The sequence below is a fragment of the Drosophila ficusphila genome, unplaced genomic scaffold, assembly GCF_018152265.1.
Source record: "Drosophila ficusphila isolate 14025-0441.05 unplaced genomic scaffold, ASM1815226v1 contig_791, whole genome shotgun sequence".
Taxonomy (NCBI): domain Eukaryota; kingdom Metazoa; phylum Arthropoda; class Insecta; order Diptera; family Drosophilidae; genus Drosophila; species Drosophila ficusphila.
Window position 1 is genome coordinate 20433585 of NW_025064737.1, and position 19713 is coordinate 20453297.

General features: G+C 41.5%; 5 protein-coding genes across 5 annotated transcripts; 3 read left to right on the forward strand and 2 right to left on the reverse strand.

Annotated features, from left to right (window-relative positions):
* Window positions 1–488: 488 nt before the first annotated feature.
* Window positions 489–3533, forward strand: LOC108095936 (putative uncharacterized protein DDB_G0271606). The gene is made up of 5 exons (XM_017197273.1): window positions 489–1111; window positions 1174–1538; window positions 1656–2355; window positions 2412–2722; window positions 2780–3533. Exons 1-5 carry the CDS (start codon window positions 1040–1042, stop codon window positions 3123–3125), a joined length of 1794 nt encoding a protein of 597 aa, XP_017052762.1. The 5' UTR covers window positions 489–1039; the 3' UTR covers window positions 3126–3533.
* A 2309-nt stretch (window positions 3534–5842) lies between these two features.
* On the forward strand, window positions 5843–16185 carry LOC108095648 (relaxin receptor 2). The gene is made up of 9 exons (XM_017196813.1): window positions 5843–5930; window positions 7844–8128; window positions 8244–8424; window positions 8573–8857; window positions 9485–9556; window positions 10624–10695; window positions 14638–14709; window positions 14863–15306; window positions 15372–16185. Exons 1-9 carry the CDS (start codon window positions 5843–5845, stop codon window positions 16183–16185), a joined length of 2313 nt encoding a protein of 770 aa, XP_017052302.1.
* Window positions 16186–16219: 34 nt separating this feature from the next.
* LOC108095967 (zinc finger protein 25) lies at window positions 16220–17794 on the reverse strand. Its single transcript, XM_017197310.1, has 3 exons — window positions 17731–17794; window positions 16638–17671; window positions 16220–16576 (listed from the first exon to the last, which is right to left on the reverse strand). Exons 2-3 carry the CDS (start codon window positions 17669–17671, stop codon window positions 16405–16407), a joined length of 1206 nt encoding a protein of 401 aa, XP_017052799.1. The 5' UTR covers window positions 17731–17794; the 3' UTR covers window positions 16220–16404.
* Window positions 17795–17821: 27 nt separating this feature from the next.
* Window positions 17822–18465, forward strand: LOC108095969. The gene is made up of 3 exons (XM_017197312.1): window positions 17822–18028; window positions 18108–18293; window positions 18349–18465. The coding sequence occupies exons 1-3, from the start codon at window positions 17900–17902 to the stop codon at window positions 18364–18366; spliced, it is 333 nt and encodes a 110-aa protein (XP_017052801.1). The 5' UTR covers window positions 17822–17899; the 3' UTR covers window positions 18367–18465.
* On the reverse strand, window positions 18320–19674 carry LOC108095968 (S-adenosylmethionine mitochondrial carrier protein homolog). The gene is made up of 4 exons (XM_017197311.1): window positions 19463–19674; window positions 19142–19408; window positions 18663–19078; window positions 18320–18606 (listed from the first exon to the last, which is right to left on the reverse strand). Exons 1-4 carry the CDS (start codon window positions 19556–19558, stop codon window positions 18492–18494), a joined length of 894 nt encoding a protein of 297 aa, XP_017052800.1. The 5' UTR covers window positions 19559–19674; the 3' UTR covers window positions 18320–18491.
* Window positions 19675–19713: the final 39 nt, after the last annotated feature.

Genomic DNA, 19713 nt, shown 5'->3' on the forward strand with positions numbered 1-19713 from the left:
ATTTGCTGCAGTGTGGTCAGATGGTAGGGAATTAATACTAAAACGAGCATTGGCTAGTAAATAAATTTTTAAAATAAACAGAAGGAAGGCAAACAAAAAGTAACTGAAAAACAAATTCTTAGCAAAGTATAAAAATTAATCGTATTTATCTGTGAACAAGTAGAGACTGTATAAAAAAGTCGCTTGAGCTTAATTTAAAACTATATTTTGGCGACAGTTGTTCTACAATACCTTTTAGTTATAACTGTTCTTAAAAGAACAATAGTAAAATTAAACAACAAAGATTACAAAGGTTATTTAATATAAGAAAAATGTGAAATTTTTGAAGTAGGTAGCTCGGTTACTTTTAAATGAAAAGACTAGCCAAGGTGCCAACCAATATCTGACTAGGTCAAATATAAAAGTGTTGGCTGGCAAATTTAGGCATAACTTGTTCAAAGTATTTTGGGGTTTGTATTGATGTGAACATTTTGGGGCACATTTTACCATCTGGCAACTCTGCCAACAACAATGTTTGCGTTTATTTTTCGCTTAAATTCGTTTGAAAATCCGTAAGAACGAATTAAGTGCAGGGAAGCTGCTTAATTAAAAGAATATAGTGCAGATGAGAAAGTGAAAAACAACATAGTTCCCCCAGCGAAAGCGTTAAATGTTACAGAAAATCGGATATCCGAAAAGTGAATCAGAATTTTTCCTTGGCACACATACAGCCGCACGCCCAGCAAACACACACCTGCACGTACGGAACCAGTTGTGTTGTTGTAAATAAGTGCAAGTGAAGAAGAAGCAGAGGCTGCGATCGGAAAATTAAGCAAAAAGCGAGAAAAGCGGGGAAAACGTGGAAAAGTGGAAAGGTGGAGTGCAGTTAACACGCTTCGCTGACTGCGCGACAGCAGAACGCCAGTCAAGCGCCAAAAACCATTAGCGTAGAACACCATTTTCAGCTGGAGCGGCACAAGAAAGCAATTTTCTGGTAGCAGAAACACCAAGAAACGGAAATAATTGGTCGATTTTTAGAAAGACAAGACAATTAGCCGGAATGGAGCTGAAAGTTTGGGTCGAGGGCATTCAGCGGATTGTTTGTGGAGTTACAGTAAACACTACATGTCAGGTATTTAATGGCCTTCGCCTACTTGTATTGATTTTTCCCTAATTACCTTTTTATACCCGCAGGATGTGGTGTTCGCTTTGGCCCATGCCACTGGAAAAGTGGGAAGATTTACCTTAATTGAAAGGTGGCGCAACAATGAACGTCATTTGGCCCCCAATGAGAATCCCATGAAATTACTGCTTAAGTGGGGCGAGTATGCAAATGATGTGCAGTTTATATTACAACGATCCGAGAACAAAACGCAGCAGCAGCAACAACAGCAGCAGCAGAACAACAATAATAACAACAACACTAATTATGCTGCGATGACAACGAAAAAGCCGCTGGGCCCAAACAATAATAATAATAAGCCAGCGCCCACTTTGCAAAAGCAAAAGTCGAACGTCGAACTCGGCTACCGCACAAAGGAATTGAAAAAGAGCTTTGGGTGTGTGCTTGTTATAAAGTAGTAAATTTAAGACCCACCCAATCCAATTATCTTTTTAATTAAAATCAATCAATTTTAATATTTTACTTTCAAACCTTAAAACTCGATTTCTTTCAGGGCGTATGATGCCAAGCAGTTTGACAACATCGGAATAGTCAAGGGGATCCCGCAGCAGTCACAGCCACCGACTTCAGGAGCTGGGGTTAGCCCACCAGTTGTTCAACAGGAGCAGATGCCACCGCAGGATAACAACAATGTGGCGCTGGTGCCGAAGCATGAGAAATCGCTGTCGAATCCCCTTGACATGACCAGCACGAGCAGCAACCCACCTGCAGCTGCAAACAACTACAACGACTTCTACAATAACAATAGCAGCAGTAATCAGCATATCTACAGCCAGCTGAGCAAATCCAGCAATGAACTCCGTCGCTCCAGCCCCAACGAGAATTACTACAACAACAATAACAATAGTGTTAATAACAATAATAACTCACCGGAGCTGTACAAGCAGACACCGACGATTTCCGCAAATGGAGCCCTAGTCCCACCGCCGTATCGTGATCCGCCGCCACCGAGGAACAGTCCCATGTGCCAGGGCCAGCGTTTGGCCAGTAGCAATGCGGACACCATGTCCAATGCCTCCTCCTCGACTAATCCGTTCCTCAGCGACTACGACCAGCACAGCAACCACAACAATAATAGCCAGGCCATGGAGGAGGGCGAGACCATGTTCCAGGCCACGCAATACACCGATTTGCTGCAGCTCATTAAGTTTCAGCGGGAGAAAATCACGGCGCAGCAAATGGAATTGCAAAAGGTACGAGAATTGACTTACAGAAGTTATTTTTAAGTCATCAAAATTTTTTTTTTTAGTTTGATACGGAAATCGTGTTTTTGGAGAGCAAAGAACGCGATCACGCACATGAACTGGAAGCCATCTCGCGGGAAATCTCCAAAGCGGATCAAATCTTTCGGCAAGGCAGTGAACAACTGCAAACTTTGCAATATGTGGAGGAGGAAAACGAACTGGTCAAACAGCAGGAGAAGACTCTGAAGTCGGAGATTGCTCTACTCCGCTCAAAGTTGGCCAATTGCGAGACAGAGTTGCTGCAGTGCAAGAACAAGATGCGTCTGCTGATGGATGATATCGAGCTGGAGCAGCAACAGCAGCAGCAGACCAACAGGTATGCCGTTCTTTAAATTTTTGTTTTGAGGATTTGTGACAATGTTTGTTTTTCTAGGCAAACTGTGGAGCGTGACTTCTTGATGGAAATGGAACGGATACAGAGCGAAATTGACCAGGCTCTGCACAATACCGACTCATCGAACAAGACGGCGGACAGTTTGAAGAAGGAGCTGCTGATGATCGAGCACGCTATTGCCGACAAGAAGCGTCAGGTGGAGCAGCTGGTCAACGAGATGAAGGAGGTGAACTTGCAGAGCCTAACTGTTACCACCACGGAGGAGATCAAGCATCTGCTGGAGGGACCCAACAAGCAGGGCAGCAGTCGTCGAATCATCGGTTCGCCCAGGCAACTGGAAACGGCTGTTCCCACCAGTAAAAATCCTCACGGCGTCTGGGTTTAAGTCACAAACATTCTCTGGGCAGCGGAACTATTTTTCTAAACGTAATCCTTCTTCAACAATGAACCTTTTCGGGAACAAAATTTATGAACATATCTTGAATGCATGAAAGATTTGATGCTAAGCAAATTCCATACGAATATCACAAATTTACACAATATTCTATATTTAATGAATGACGTGCATTAGTATTGTTTTAATATGTTTACATTCCAACCACACTATGGATCTCTAAACGAAATGTTACAAATTTCTTAACACAACCCACATTTATATCCAGAATTTGCACTTAACTTTGTATTTTAATATAGTTAAAGAGTCGATTTCCACCTATCCCTAATCGTAACCGTTAGGAAGAAGCACTTGCGATTCGATAAAGTATATATTTCTTGATAAGGATCGACTAAAGCATTCCCCTTGTTTTAATTTTGTGTGCTATACTTTTGTTTAATTTTTGTTGCTAGTCTACATGTTAACAAAAACCCTTTCCAACCTATACAATTCGCCATTAGTTGTTAATTAAACAATGAACTTTAAATGTTGCAATAATTCGAAAACACGAAACTTGAAACGCCTTTTAAAAATTTAAGTAGTGCACTTAGTGATTTGTCTCCCACAGAGTAATTGATTATAGGATTCACAATTCGAATTACACAAAACTTATTGTACTTAGCAATTAGCGCAGCTTTAACAAACAAATTACAAATTAGCAATGCTTTGTTGAAAAGTTCCACTTCTAAAGTGCTTAGCCTTAGCCACCGCATAACGAAACACCAGACCGAAGCATTATAATTGCAAGGGTGTCACGGATTATAACTTGATGCCTATTTTGTAGTTTACAGTAAGTCGCTTCTGTGTATTATGTTTTTAATTAGCAATATTTAATATTTACACAAACTGATAGTGAACCACAAAAACACCAACTGAAATGCAATTTATTGAATAATATACATTACTATTAACTTTAAACTGAAAACGTTTTAGAACAAATTCTAATTGCATTATATCTAATTAGCTAATAAATACATTTTTATGATTTTTTCTTTAAAACTAAAAAAAAATGCTTGGTTCTCAATAATATTGGGGGTTTCGGAACTCCAAAAATTATATATTTAACAACAAAATTGGGAGAAGAGAAGGAAAACAACTTGTGCAAAGCTGGGATTTGAATTCGTGACCCTCGAGAGCGGTGGAAAGCGTGCGGAAGGAAAAGGAAACCGCAGCAGCCCAAATCAACGGTCAGCCGAAGTCCTGTAGGGATACGAAGTTGCTCTCGGCCGCCTTTCTTCTGCGAGGGAAAACAAAATCAGCAACACACGCTGCCACCAGCTTCAGTTGGCCGTTGTGCGTGGACGCGTTTGGTCCTTTTATCCTTGCTGAGTTTTGTCGGTCAAAAAACTTCTGGAGAAGCGCGCGCGACTTTCGATTTTCAAAAAAGTGTTGCCCACTTAAGAGGGCAGTGAAAGTGGCCCGAAAGAAATAAAGAGGCGAAAGAACACACATTTGAATGGTCTGTTTTGGGGACATCCCATCGTCCTATCGCATTGACACAATCTACAAAGTGGTCGAGGGAGCATTAAGTGGCCCGGCAGCAAAAAGGAACGAAACCGCTCCGTTTTTATGGCCCTTTTCCACACCAAATGCTGTTCAATTGCGATGATTGCGATAATGAGAGTCCCAGTTTCAGTTTAGGGATCATGCATCGCAGAGACAATGTGACCTTTTGCGGAAATTATGATTCGTCTCCGGCTGACCTTGAGCCCCCAGGGTGGCGTTTCCCTCCCAATTAAGTGAAAATTAATCAGCCAAAGAAAAAAGTCGTACAAAAGGGGGCTCCCTAATGCCGGGAACATATTGCACTTCCATTTTGTAGTTCATTTGGCAACTTTATAACCTTGAGTTTGGCTTAATGTCTTGCATAAATTAGGAAATAAAAGTGGCTACTTAAAAATAGACCATATGACGAATGGAGCAAAGTAATTTTTTCCACGGCTCGCAAAATTATTCATTTCGATTTGTTTGACTTAACGGGGGGAATAAATATAGTCAGGTTTATGACTTCCTCACCACATTTTTGTGAGATTTTCTCTTTAAGAAATTAAACTAAAACGAACATGTTTCATATTAAATAGTTAATGATTTTTTTACTTTTCTCGTCCGTTTGCTTATCATAACGAAAATATTTATTTAAAGACCGCCACTAAAAACACAAATATGAGTTAAAAAGACTCTTTTGCAACTGTCAATAATTTTAATCTGTCTGTGAAACTTAAGCTCCCCGTCTGTCAAAAGAGCGCTTTATGCATATTTTTTATGGACATCAAATCAATTTTATCCAACGCTGAAATCGAAACCCCACCAAGTGGAAAGCACTTGCCATCCAAAATATTAATTTTGAACTCCCCTCCCGTCGCCCCGCTTCCGCTCCATCTGCTGTGTAATCCTGGTACTTAAAACTCTTCCCGACGAGCTGTGAACATTAGCCAAATGAAGTGACAAGAAATTAACCAAAAAAAAAAAAAAAAAAGGCGACGGAACGATATAAGAAATAATAATATAAAAACTCAATGAGTCAGCACCGCATTGGTGTTGTGGGGGCGTGACCGCAGTGGGAATTGAGTGCTTCTAATGATGAACTCGGTCAAGGAGCCAGTGCAGCCACGGTGGCCAAGTAATTAGATAAGCGAGCTTGGAAAACGGGAGCGAACCGATAAATCGCGATGGTCTACGGGAGGAGCATCGCCGTGGGCGTCTGCCTGATGACCGTCGTCCTGTTTCTGGCCGCCGTGATATTCTACTTGAGTATGGGTAGGTAATCCCCAATTCAAATTGTTACATGTTTCTACACCTTAATTTAATAATAACCCCTTTAAAAAATTTTAAAGATTTATACTCATTTATTTAAGTTTTTAACGAAACTTTGACGTTTATTTAAGCAAATTAGATTAATTAATTAATCTTGGCCTAAAGGGTATATAATTCTCGAATCTATCAATTGAAGAGAGCCTTTCAGCTAAAGGGGTTGCTTCAGGCCAAACAAAAAACAAAATCAAACTCCAAACTGCAAAATGGCTATAAATTTTATACTCAAAAGTATTTGAAAGTAATTTGTTGTATAATACGATAAAAATAAGGCAGCACAGGCCGGGGCGAAAAAACAACAAATGCGTGACCATAAAAAATAAATAGGAGTACGGAACAAACTTTGTCTTGAGCACAAAACAATTTTCGCACATCCATAGACAAGTATGCGTATAAATATATCTGGGCTTTCGTCCTGGCTGTTTTTGGTTCCTTGTTCGAAGCTTTTATCTTGTTTTACGATTATCAATATCGAGAAATTTGGCCGCTTTTTGCTGCCTCAATATTATATTTTTTATGCCAATTTGCGTATTGATTTGCCATAGCAGCAGATATAGGCAAAACATGTTTGATTTATGCCGTTTTGTCGCCTCAGATTCCAAGTACATGCATCACGGCAAATTATTCATCTGCCGGAGAACATTCGTCCGGCTTAGGTTTAAATCAGGAGAACGACGAAAAGCTGATTTAAAGGAAGAAAAATAGGGAGAAGAATGCCAGAGGAGCCGGGATTTGTGTTAACATGTGTCCTTGTCATAGACACAATGAAATTGAAAGTCTCTCTTAATGCACATCGCATTTGTCTGTGAGCGATTCCTTTCCGAGGGCTTATTTATTTATTCGTAAAGGAAATGAAATTGAGTAATTTATTTATGCACTTTCATGTAAATGAACGATTTCAATTGATATTTACGTACTCTGTTTATTTTCAAGATAACAAATATTTAGTTTATTATCTTAATTTACTGATTAGTATGTCAAGCTGGTCAGAAGAAAACTTTTTATGAGAAAAATTAGTAAACAACCAAAAAAATATGTTTCTGACGCAATCCTTGCAATTGGATTAAACGCTGCCCAAGGTGCTCCACTTTCACTTTTATTTGCTCATTTGTCTAACGAACAATATTCCATAATCTCGTAATTTGAATTGCTTAATTTTTTGGAGAGAGTGTCCGTGGCACCCAAACAAATCGTAAAAATGATGAATGCAAAACAAAAATGTCATTCTTTTTTACGACAATTACCCCGAAAGTTGTAGGCATTCAGGCAGAAAAAGTCTTAAGATAAATTAATACTATGAAAAAAGTTATTTCAACCATCAATTGTTCGAACTCACTTAAACTTTAAAAGTTAAATTAGCCTCAATGGCATATTAATTTTTCGATTCATGCACTTGGTTGTAATGCTTGAAAAAACATATTGTTAACAAAGCAAACCTCTCAAAAATAAATGAAAAGACAAGGCAAAACTTTTTTGCACATTAAGTTTAATTGCCATGTCTTGTCAAGAAGGCAAACAATGAACTGAAATACTTTGCAAAACAGAGGCGATGAAAGTAATGGCCCTCAAATTAAGTTGTCATCTCGAGTTTAAAGTTTGCCTGCCGCCGATTAGGATAATTACTCATACGTAGTGTTTTCCATGTTAAGATTTTTCTTATTTAAGTGATAAGATTTTAAACCCAATTTAAACAAGAAAATGTCTTTAAAATGTCTTGTTTCACGAATGAATATTAAATCAATCTTAGTTCTAGATTTTATGAAATGATATCTGACCAAAAAATGTCCGCAGTCCGCTTCTCTGTCCTTGGGTGATAATTAATTTGGGATCTGTTTGTTGTGTTGTTATCCGCTTCGCAGGTCCCTGCCCCACGGGCAGCTTCGCCTGCGACAACGGCACGCTGTGCGTTCCGAGGCGCCAGATGTGCGACAGTCGGCCAGACTGCGCCGACAGCAGCGACGAACATCCTGTGGAGTGCGGCCTGCTCTACGGCAGCAAGGAGATTGCCGACAAGATTGTGCGTAATGCGATTGAAAAGAAGCAACAGCGCCTAATCTCCGCCACCGCTTCGAATGCGAGCGGCGTGGATTTAGCACCGCCGGCGGTGCCAAGAAATCAGAGCCTAACTTTAAACATGACTTGTGGTAAGTGGATGAATCAATTACACTCGCAAATTAATTGTTGGTCTAACGAATTTCAATTAACTTTTCTAATTTATCTTGAAGATTTTTAAGAAATGCTTTCTGTTCAAATCCTTAGATATCGTCACATATCCGAAGACCTGTCAGTGCGGCCAGGGAACAATCCTCTACTGCGGTCGCTATGCCAAGTTGCGTAGATTTCCCCGGACGAGTTCCGAGGTCACCAATCTGATCATCATCCGCAACAATCTGACTTTGAGAGAAAATATCTTTGCCAACTTGACGCGTCTGCAGAAGCTGTGAGTTAATATTACTTAAATGCTATTAATTGTACAAAAATAGTTTATTTTTTAGTGTAATTTTTTTCCACTTTTAAACGTGCTTTAAGCACATTAATTAGCAAGTTTAATTATGTAGAATCTCACCAGAATAATTCTCTTCCCGCAGAACGCTCAAGTACAACAACATATCACGTGTCCCGCTGGGCAGCTTCAGCGGATTGGTTCACCTGGAGCGCCTGGAGCTGAGCCACAACAACATCAGCCACCTGCCCCACGGAACTTTCGTGGGGCTGCACAGCCTCCAGTGGCTGTTCCTGGTGAACAACCACCTGCACCGTTTGCCCGTGGAGCAGCTGGTGCTCCTCCGCCGTTTGGAGTGGTTGGTTTTGAGCAGGAATCGCCTCACACTGCGAAATGTGCAGCTGCCGAAAATCCCGTCGCTCTACGAAGTGTGAGTAAATCGAAATGGGTTGGCAATCGGGCTGCTCTTCTATTTGCTAGATTAAAAACTGAAAAGGAATCGAGTCGGTCTCTGGACGCCTCGCTGATGTATTCAAGCGTAAAATGCTGTTAAGAGCTCGTGGTGCACCTCGCTCATTGGGTTACCCGGTTTTGGGTGTCCTGGTGGATTGCTCGCCTTCACCCATGAAAACAGTTGGCATAATGTTGTCAACGGGGTTGCACTTACTTAGTTTCCAAAGTATCCGTTTGATGTCTTTTGCGATGTTTACTCAAGTTTTAAAGTCGACGTTTCAAAATCATAAACCCTTACAGTTTACTATTTTAAAGCACAAAGTCATGTTCTGTATTCCAAACAGCTTGGAAATTTATATCTTACTTGGGTCTTGAACCTTAAACCTTTCTCATCTTAAAGTCGGTTCTCAGTTTCCCAGCATCAGCAGTGATTATCTTACATCTGCCCGAGAACAGAAGCATTCCTCACTTGTCTACACAAGCACACAGAAAAAGCTTAAGGTTGCCTTAGAGCACTAACCCAAAAATATATGTATAGGCAAACTAGGCCTACAGCTTAGACAGATTGTTGGATGCCAGCATAAATATCTCTTTTCTTTTACAGTTATTTGGATTTCAATCGAATCGAATACATCGGCGAGGAAACTTTCTCCCAATTGGATAATTTACATTTGCTGTAAGTAAAACAATCAACTTTCCTCCCCCCGACAAAAAAAAGAGATGAAAAAACCAGCAAGTGTCGAAAAGTCTATTGAAATATGTTGTACTTAGATTTTATGGGGCGTATGCGTAATTTTTACTCTTCGTTGCATTTTGCTTTCGTTTTCACTGGATTTTTTTTTACTTGTTTACTTTGAGAGATTTATGTGGGTTACTTTGTTACCGAGTGTGGGGAAAAGGAGATGGAGAATTGCGTATACGCACTGTTGACATGACACTGAAGACGATATTTGATACTTCGACACCTTTTTACCGGCAAGCCAAAAACAATGGAATTTATGCATCAATAACCATAAATTGGCACGTTTATTGTTTACGCAAATAACGTATGCTAAACAAATTCTTAAAAGTGGAGTGGCATGGAATAAGAAATGTGGAAAAATCGACTTGCAAGCCGAATGCCTAAATACCTTCTAAACTTAATTTCCTTCAGTTTATTTAGCTACCAAATTATTAGTATTTAAGTTTGTATCTGTTTCGTTTATTATTTTTAAGAATTTAAAATCATAAAATAGTAGAGGTAAACAGAAACTCTGTGCTGCAGAAACCTAAAACAATTTAGAAGCATTTATCAGAGGCCCCCTTTTGCCTTCAAAGTCGCCGACTGGCGGAGCATACATAATCATTAATTTATGCATCAATAGCTGACAATATAAGTCAATGGGTCGTCTGGGTGCCCGACGCCTTGCTGCTAACTGAAAATAAATCAGTTACCCAAATTGCCCAACGTAAATAAATGTGTTAACCTTTACAGACATTGAAAACGAATGGGGGCGGTGAGATTTGTATGGGATAAATTGTGTCGCAATATTTGTGCCCATCATCTCTTCATATGTGTCGCCAATTTATCTGGTAATTTTCAGCATATGGAAGGTTAAATGAAAGCAAGCAGGAAGAATAGTTAGAATAGATGCTTAGACTACAATTAACCTGAGTAGAACTATAAATAAAATTTAGTAATTGTCATGATTGAATATACTTTGCCGAGAGAAGTTTAATAATAGATGTATTTATTTTTCACAGAGATCTGCAGAATAACCTCATCACCCACATCCATGGAAGGGCTTTTGCGAATCTAACCAGTTTGCGGGATATGTGAGTATACCAAGGGGCAGGGGAATGAATTCCACTCTGGATTTCTGAAAGTTTAACACCGACACTAAGCATGAATTATGGCGACACAGAGCTAATTAGCATAATAATACGAATAATGCTGGGAGACAAGTAAATGAACTCGAGTTCTGGTCAAAGAATCAGCGCAGGACACAAAGCCGCAGGATTGTCCCCGAAATAACTCGTAATTTGGCAAAGGATTCCTACCCCGCCTCTAGTTGGACATTTGCTTTGTGATTCAAAACCATATTCAATGATATTAATTTGAGTTCATTAATGCGCAATTACGTATACGGAATGTGACTCTCTGTTTATGAAAAATTAAAGTTGAAAACTTTTGCGCCCACAGACAGATAAATAATAAAATGGGGAAAAAAGTTGGCTTAGATGTTTACCAAGAAAATACTCTTCAAACCGATCGAATTGATTCTGTGTATCAACAAAATTTCCTTGAATATAAATATATTTTTATGAATTTGACCGCGCCCACGCTATAAAAAAGTTTACCCCTTGGGCCAACTAATCTAACCTTTATAGTCATAGTTTATTATTATGCAAGTTATGGCCAACTCTAAAGAAAGTGGGCAAATCTATAAACGGCAGTCGTAAAACAGACAACAAATTGTTTAACGCGTTGAGGAAGGAATTTGATGAGCCTCAGACAACATGGCGTATGCTCAATATTGAATAGTAAAAACTTCTGAGCGCTTTAAGCATGGCTTGCAAATAAATTCCCCAGGAGCCGTGCATGTGGCTGAAACAAGAATTGAATGTTGCTTTCTGGCTTTCATAACCATATATCAATGGCATATTCAATAAATGTCTCCGGCAACTCTGCATCCATCGTCTAGCATCAAGCTGTGGCCTTAATAAATTTACCAAACCCATCTAGCATATATACATACATCAGCATATCAAGGATGATAACGGACACACCACACCGCTTGACCAGATTGGGTGTATTATACCCGAATAAGCCACCCGAATTTTGGCTGTTTCATTTTTGTATCTTTTGGGACTTTGACTTCTGGCCAACGCAGCCGGAGCAACAAATAAACAAACATTATTATGGCCAAATAAAAATGCAAATAAATTTGTATTTTATGTGAAAACAATTTCGCCAAAGCCTTGGCCAGTAACTGTAACCAACTCCGGGCCAAGTTGTGGCCCAATAATGAAGGAGTTTATTGAAATCGACTCGGGCGGTATTCCCCAATCGTCATTGCTTCATTAGATGTAGCCACTCCCCCTGCGAGCTGGGAATCCTTTACGCCTGTTGATGACACCTCTCACCATCTTGGCACCGACCAACCATCCGGTAATCTCCTCGCCCCACCGACCCATGCAAATAATTCGCCCTTTGTTGGCGTGCAAGGAATTTCTCAGCATTCCAGCAGCTCGTATGCCAAGTGTTAGATTTTACGGCCACACAGAAAATAAAAATTGGTACCATTCGAATTCAATTGGATTTTAATTCCTTTTGTATTCATGCTTTTCCTGACATCAATTCAAGCTGGTTAGACATTAATTTAATTAAACCAACATTCCTTACTTCTGCACCATGGATGAGAAATGTTGTGGAATTAGTTAACTACTCGCTTTACTATCCCTTTTTTTTGTGTTGTGTGCATCGACTTAAGAAACTGCACAAAAATTCCTTTGGCCAGCGTATCTGGGTCCGTGTATTTGTATCTATCAGATACGCATCTAAATGCTGCTCATGTATCTGTCTTCCTCCAGCAATTTCTGCTGATTTGTTTTGTGTTCGGTATCCCCAAGGGCTCTCGGGTGGGAACGTGGCCATAAAACAAACCGAAACGAAAATATTTGAGAAATCGCTGCACTAATTTGATTCCTGATGTCAAGCCACTGAGCCACTGACAGCTCATTACAGAGATTTTTGGATCGTACATCGGTTTAAAGACCTTCAAGACCAGCATTGTCCCCTCGACATGGTCGTGACGTTAATTATGGTCAATACAAGCCCCTCCCCCGCAGCCGTTGGTCAAATGGGCAGTGCAACAAATGCCGCAGTACCTCCGAAGAGCACATTGCCCCAAAGAATCCACAACTGAATCGTGCCGTTTGCAAGGGAAGAGCAAATGGCTCCATTTGGTTAATATGCACTCATAGTGAAATGGGGTACATTGAATATGACGAATGAATAAAATTTTGTTAAATATTTTTATATACCTAAATGCAAATTTAATTTTTTTAATTACTATGTTGATTAGAAAATGAGCTTCATTATTATCTTGTATACATAGTTTTGGTAATACTCAATAACCATTATAATACTTTTTATTGATTGGTTTCGGTTTCCCCTAGCTCTATTTATTTTTAGCTGATTTAATGGTATTATAGGGTGCTTAGCAACTTGTTCTACCCGTGTTATCCCCCCACAATAGTGATATTTCTTCACCATGATTCCTCGCTTCTTGCACGTAGCTCACAAACACAACTAGAGGCATTTATTTGCCATTTTCTTAAATGCGCAATGACCGTCGTCCCGCCCTCCATCGTTTACTCAGTCCTTTTGATTCTGACGCATTTGTGATGTCCACTTTTTTCGCCGGAATGTGACACGTGTTTGTGGGCACAGAAGGATGTGCTCTTCCATGAGCAATGGGCATTACTTGGGGCTTATTTGGAGGCCCATCGCCCGGGGGACTGCAACTTGTTGCCCTCAATGAGAAATATGTTAATTGTGCTCGTGTGTCGTCGTCTGGTTTGGTCGGATATTTATGAAGTTATTAAGTGCGTACTTTTGGGGCCAGCGATTTCAGCCGATCCGAGAGGCCTGCCCCTCAATAATTAATTTGAAATTTACATAATAAAAATTATTCGGGCAAGCAGGGCTCATTTTCAGACGGCTCAATTTGCGGCCAAGTTAAATATTTAGTTTAAGCTTTCCGCAGGCCACGAGAAACTGCGCTCCAACTTTATAGCCAGCGAGCAATTACCAGCAATCTGTGGTCGCTCCTGGTGGGCGTGGGTGGGGTTCTTCTCCATTGTCTTTGGGCGACAATCCATAAAAACAAACTGTTAACAGTTGGCGCTTCGGCATTGATTGACCAGACAAGTGCAAGCAATGGAGCTCCAGCCAAGATCTCAACTTCAGCTTCCACATGCACATCCATAGCATCATCTCCACCAGATTCAGTTCCCTGGAACTCACATCAGCTGCTGCAATTCTCATGGACGTGACACGGTGGAACCGAAGCACCCCTATCCGCAAGAAGCGAAAATATGGGAGTTATTATCCCCCAACGCGATAAACATAATAATAAAGCTGAATAACTTTCTCCACACGGAGAAAAAGTGTCACTTGAGTAGGTCATAAAACTTGCTGTTTGCATCACAACTTAAAAGAAAGTTAAATTTTTTTTAGTATATTCAAAAAACATTTACATAATTGAATTAAGATCGGTTGCGAGTATACTTTAAGGAAACTTTGCGGAAATATATTTTTGAGAATATTTATTATTTCAACTTTACGATTAAGACTTTTCTCGTAAGTTATTAAGTCAGTGGCTTTTTGAGCCACTGTGCCGCATCCTGTCTGTCATGAATGATGCACACTTTCCTGCCAACACATTAAGCCCCGGCCAGTTGCATCTAGTCCACACATTGATAGACAATGTTTGTGCGCTGATTTATACTCAGCCAGCTATTAAATAAGAATTTTCGTTATTATGTTGCCCAGCGGGATTTTATTATGTGACTTTTAAAAGCCCCAGCCAACTTGTTGTGGCTTTAGCTTTAAGACGCGACAAGGAGTAAATTGTTTTTGAGAACTTTTAAAGGCGACAACGTGTGCCGGCTTTATCAGCAGCAAACGTTTGGCCATTATGAGCGGCTAACGCGGCGTATGCGTAACCTTATATCTGCAAATAATTCTTAGACGTGCATTTCGTTTTACAGCCGCCTTGTCGGTAATCCCATTAAGGAGTTATCTGGCGAAACATTTCTGCACAACACTCGACTGGAGGCACTGTGAGTATACTCGGAAAACAAATTTAAGGTATTTAAGTTCAGACAACATTTATCGTACAGTTAATCGGCATTCTAAAGTTTAAACTACAATCAACTCCACCTTATAACTTTTGAAGAAGAATAAAGTGAAATAAATATTCATCATTATTTTAGTTCCCTGGCTCAGATGCCCATACACATCCATCGCAGCTTGATGGAGCCTCTGAACATCTCGTTCCTGAATCTCTCGGGAATTCGATATGATCACATTGACTTTGCGGCCATTAACTCGATGCGTAACCTTACGTACATCATCTACGATCGCTTCTTTTACTGCTCGATGACGCCGCGGGTGAGGATGTGCAAGCCTTCCACCGATGGAGTAAGCTCCTTCCAAGATCTCTTGAGCAAGCCGGTCCTCCGATATTCCGCCTGGGTGATGGCCACCCTGACCATAGCCGGTAATGTTTTGGTCCTTTGGGGACGCTTTATCTATCGGGATGAGAACGTGGCCGTCACAATGGTGATTCGGAATCTGGCCCTCGCCGACATGCTGATGGGTTTCTATCTGGTCACCATTGGGGTTCAGGACTACCGCTACCGGAACGAGTATTACAAGTAAGTGGAAGCCGATTGTTAAGATATTATTATATGAATATATTAATTTATTTTACTTGTCGTAGGGTTGTGCTGGATTGGATCAGCTCGTGGCAATGCACTGTAATTGGAACCCTGGCCGTGAGCTCCTCGGAGGTTTCAATGCTCATCCTAGCCTTCATGTCGCTGGAACGCTTTCTGCTAATTGCTGATCCCTTCCGAGGCCATCGCAGCATCGGAAGTCGGGTGATGTGGCTGGCCCTGATCTGCATTTGGATTACGGGAGTGGGTCTGGCTGTAGTTCCGGTGCTCTTGTGGCGAACGAGCACCTTGCCCTACTATGGATCGTATTCTGGCACCTGTTTCCCTTTGCACATCCATGAGCCCTTTCCCTTGGGATGGCTTTACTCGGCATTTGTATTTCTGGGCGTCAACCTGTTGCTGCTGGTAATGATTGCGATGCTCTACACGGCACTCCTCATCTCTATATGGCGGACACGGAGTGCAACTCCGTTGACTCTCTTGGATTGCGAGTTCGCAGTGAGGTTCTTCTTCATTGTGCTGACCGATTTTTTGTGCTGGGTGCCCATCATTGTCATGAAGATCTGGGTGTTCTTCAACTACAACATCTCTGACGACATCTACGCCTGGTTGGTGGTCTTCGTGCTGCCCTTGAACTCGGCGGTTAATCCACTTTTGTACACCTTTACCACGCCAAAGTATAGGAATCAAATATTCCTGCGTGGCTGGAAGAAGATTACCTCAAGGAAGCGAGCGGAGGCAGGCAATGGTAATGTGGCCACCACCACGACTGGCACGGGCACAGGATCCTCTCAGCATCCTGATGATTCCACGGCGTTGGCCAAAGCCATGCCGCTCGCTCTTACGCTGTCAAACTAAGGATGCTTGCAGCGGAAATCAAAATTGTATACCATCTGATTTAGCAGCATTTATTTTGTCTATGATATCGAATATCTTTATATATGTACGTGAAAACCTAATCTTATCCGTGTAAGTTAACCAAAGGAACGTGTGAAATAAATTGAATGTGATATTTGTAAGGCAATTTCGCAGATTTGGTTATGGAATGATAATTATTACTTTAAATCTTCAATCCTTTTAACTAGAACTTCTTCTAGTTTCCTTTTCCGGGCTGCTGTCTGTTTGTTGCTGCTCTGTGCAAACCTTCGTCATAACCAATTTGGAGCGCGCAACGTAAAACTTGCGCATCTCTTCAAGTTCCTCCAACTCCACTCGCATGCCATGTTTCCGTTCAAGGTGCACTCGCAATCTGAAATGGGATTAGGCAACATTAAATTTACACTTTATTGTATTTTATGACGGAAACAAACTTTGTACGAGCTGGAAAACTCTGATGGCAGCGAGCACACTCAAAGGGCATCGCCGTATGGGTGCACTCGTGATTTCTGAGAGATGAAGACGAAGTAAAAGACTTCTGGCAGTCGGGGAACTCACAAATGAACCGGGACCCATTATGTTTCACCTGCCGGTGGACAGTCAAATGCGATCGCTGTGCAAAACGCCTATCGCAAAGATCACAGGCATAGGGAAAGTCTCTGTTATGATAGCGTTTATGAATCTCCAAGGCTTTTGGGATGGCAAACACCTTGCCGCAAGTGTCGCAGTGGACGCCGGACTGTCTGTGCTTCGAGACCACATGGTTTTTGAGGGAATGTTTGGTTAGATAAATTCTATCGCACTGGCTGCACCGAAAGTGGGGACGATTGGTCAGGTGAATCGACCGGTGCTTGACCATACGGGAATGGTTCTTAAAAACCTTATGGCAGAACTCGCAGCTGAATTTTCCCAAGTGACGATGCCGCGGCAGAATGTCCTCTAAGTTGTTAAAGTTATTAGGGGTTTCCTCCTCTTCGTAGTCATCCTGCTTTTCCTCAAATTCCTCAAGTAGAAATTCCTCATTCATATCCTCCTCGTCCTCCTCTTGGTGTGCTTTGCCGTCCAGATCTCCTGAGGGTTCGTCGACTTCAAATATCTCCTTCAACTGCTGATTGGCAATAGCCACTTTCTTGTGGAAATCGTATGCCCATTGTAACTCGACGGCACATCGTTTGCACAAAGTTCTGGGTTCATTGCTCGGACTGAGGCGTAGATCTTGCTTAGTGCAGATCTCGTAGCAGTCGTAGTAGCTCAAGTCCGCGTCCTGGTCATAAATGCTGTTCATGTCCAACATTTGGTTAGGATGCGGCTCCTCCAGACACAAACGACAGCAATTGTTCAGTTCCAAAAAACTTGATGCGCCCGGAAGTGCGACTTCTTGGGGCATCAGTTCTGAGGGAGCTTCTGCAACCCGCTTTTTTATAGTGAAAGTTAGGGTTTTGCCTTCCTCCAGCATTTGTGTATCCATCTGTGAAGCGCCCACCATCAATAAATTGAAAACTTTTCCTTAATTTATTTAATACTCACCTGTTTTCAATTAAAAGTCCCCGCTCAAAATACTTAAGTCGAAGAAAAACTAAACACAGCTGCCACAGAGATGCCACATCTTTTATAATAGTCTGGCAGCACTTCGAAGCGCTTAAATTTTTAAGAACTTTTTGCTCCGCTGTTGTTTGCTTTTGCTGAACGTCTTAAAATGGATCAGCATTACGAGTTGGAAACCACATCGAAAAGTCCTGAAACGGACATTCTACATCCCGATGACGCGCAGTATATTTGGCTCCCCATTTTGGTACTCGTTGGCATTTTTATTCTAGCGGCTTTGGTGCGTTACATTTCTTATCGCTGAATGTTTGCTCAAGTGCATTTACATTTGTTTAATTTATGCATTTGGGTGCCCCTAGGTGTACGCCATGTCTCGTAGTCGTTGTCATGCTTCCTGGGAATGTCTTAAACGCAGAAAGGCTCCCAGAAGTGGGTACATCAACGTGGACGAGGAGGATTCCGATGTGCCCATGGCCTGTGGGGATGAATTGGGGGAGCAAAGGATTACAGCTACTCTGCTCAGCGGTCGCCTGGAAATTCAGGATGTGAGTGAGCCCTGGAGAATGTCGAATTCCAGTTATAAAGCTATTTTATTCACAGGGTCCAAACAACGCCTAGTCAATATTTCAAGACTTCCATAAACTTTATTGTCCACGTTGTCTCCATACGGTGGTTGTCATCGGTTAAGTTACTAATGCAAACTACGTGCCTCTACTACAAGTACAACGAAAATAGCCCTAGTTTTAATGATTCGTGTTGGTGGCGCCCAGTATTCGCGTCGTCAGGTCGTAGAAACCAAAGAAGAACGCACCGCCCAGGGTTATCCACATTACCCGCGGCACAAAACCAGCAAACAGACTGAAAAATAATACATTAATAAATGTAAACACAAAGAACCTAACTTAAATATTTACCCGCTAAAACCTCGTTCTTGATAAATTCCACGCAAAATGCTCCGGGCATTGCGACGTCGGTTAAGACTTTCTCGTTCAGCAAGCATAATTCGGGTCTTAACCACATCCAGTGGAGTAGTTAGTCCTGCCGAAATTCCACCAGCGATGGCGCCGCAAAGAGCCACGGAGATGGGAGTGGACTCGAAACCAGTGACGGGCGTCCATTGAAGCTTAAAGTACTCCCATAGGGGAAATTGTATAAGACTAAATGGAATCTCCCGCATTATAGTAGATCCGAATCCTCGGTAAAGTCCACGTTGAAGGCCTTCAGTGCGATATGCCTTTAGTAGGATTTGCAGGCCAGACTGTTTGTTGCCCAGTAATGTTTGGGAGCGTTGCTTGGCAATTTCCACGGGTACACGAATTAAGCAAGCCAACTAAAGTGTACAAAAAGGTTTTAAACAATGGAGCGGGTATGGCGTTTCTAAGTATGTATTCACCACTTCCGCTGCCGAAGCTGCTGCCATGTGAACGTATGGAGAATCTTTGGTTTGTGTTACGGAGCTGAGAAACTGTTTACCACACTCGTAGGTACAGAAAAACAGAGCAGCCGTGGGAGCACTTCCTGCAGCGGCAGGAGCAAGTCCTTTGTAGATTCCCTTGAAGCCCCCAGCCCGCCAAAAGCCCAGTTCACTCTGAAGCCGGGTCTTAACGGTGTCTATGGGAAAGAGGGCTATATCGACCACAAGGCCAGCCACGCCTCCAGCCTATAAAACAACGTTAAGGATTTTTGATTTCCATAAGTTACTTCAGTTACTCACAACAAGAGCATGCAGAAATTTTAATTTGTTAACCGGCTCTTGCATGTCAATTTCGATTGAGCCTGCGGCCGAATCCAGACTTAGTTCCGCTGCCATGTCCTAAAATTATTGATTGGACCCTCACTTTATGTCATGCTGCTAGGATATTTGTTTAAAATAATTAAATAAACAAAAGAATCGCAATGCGGTTGTTAACGTAACAGTCAGCTGAATTTTTATTGTCTGGCAACGCTGTTTACATCAGCTGTTTG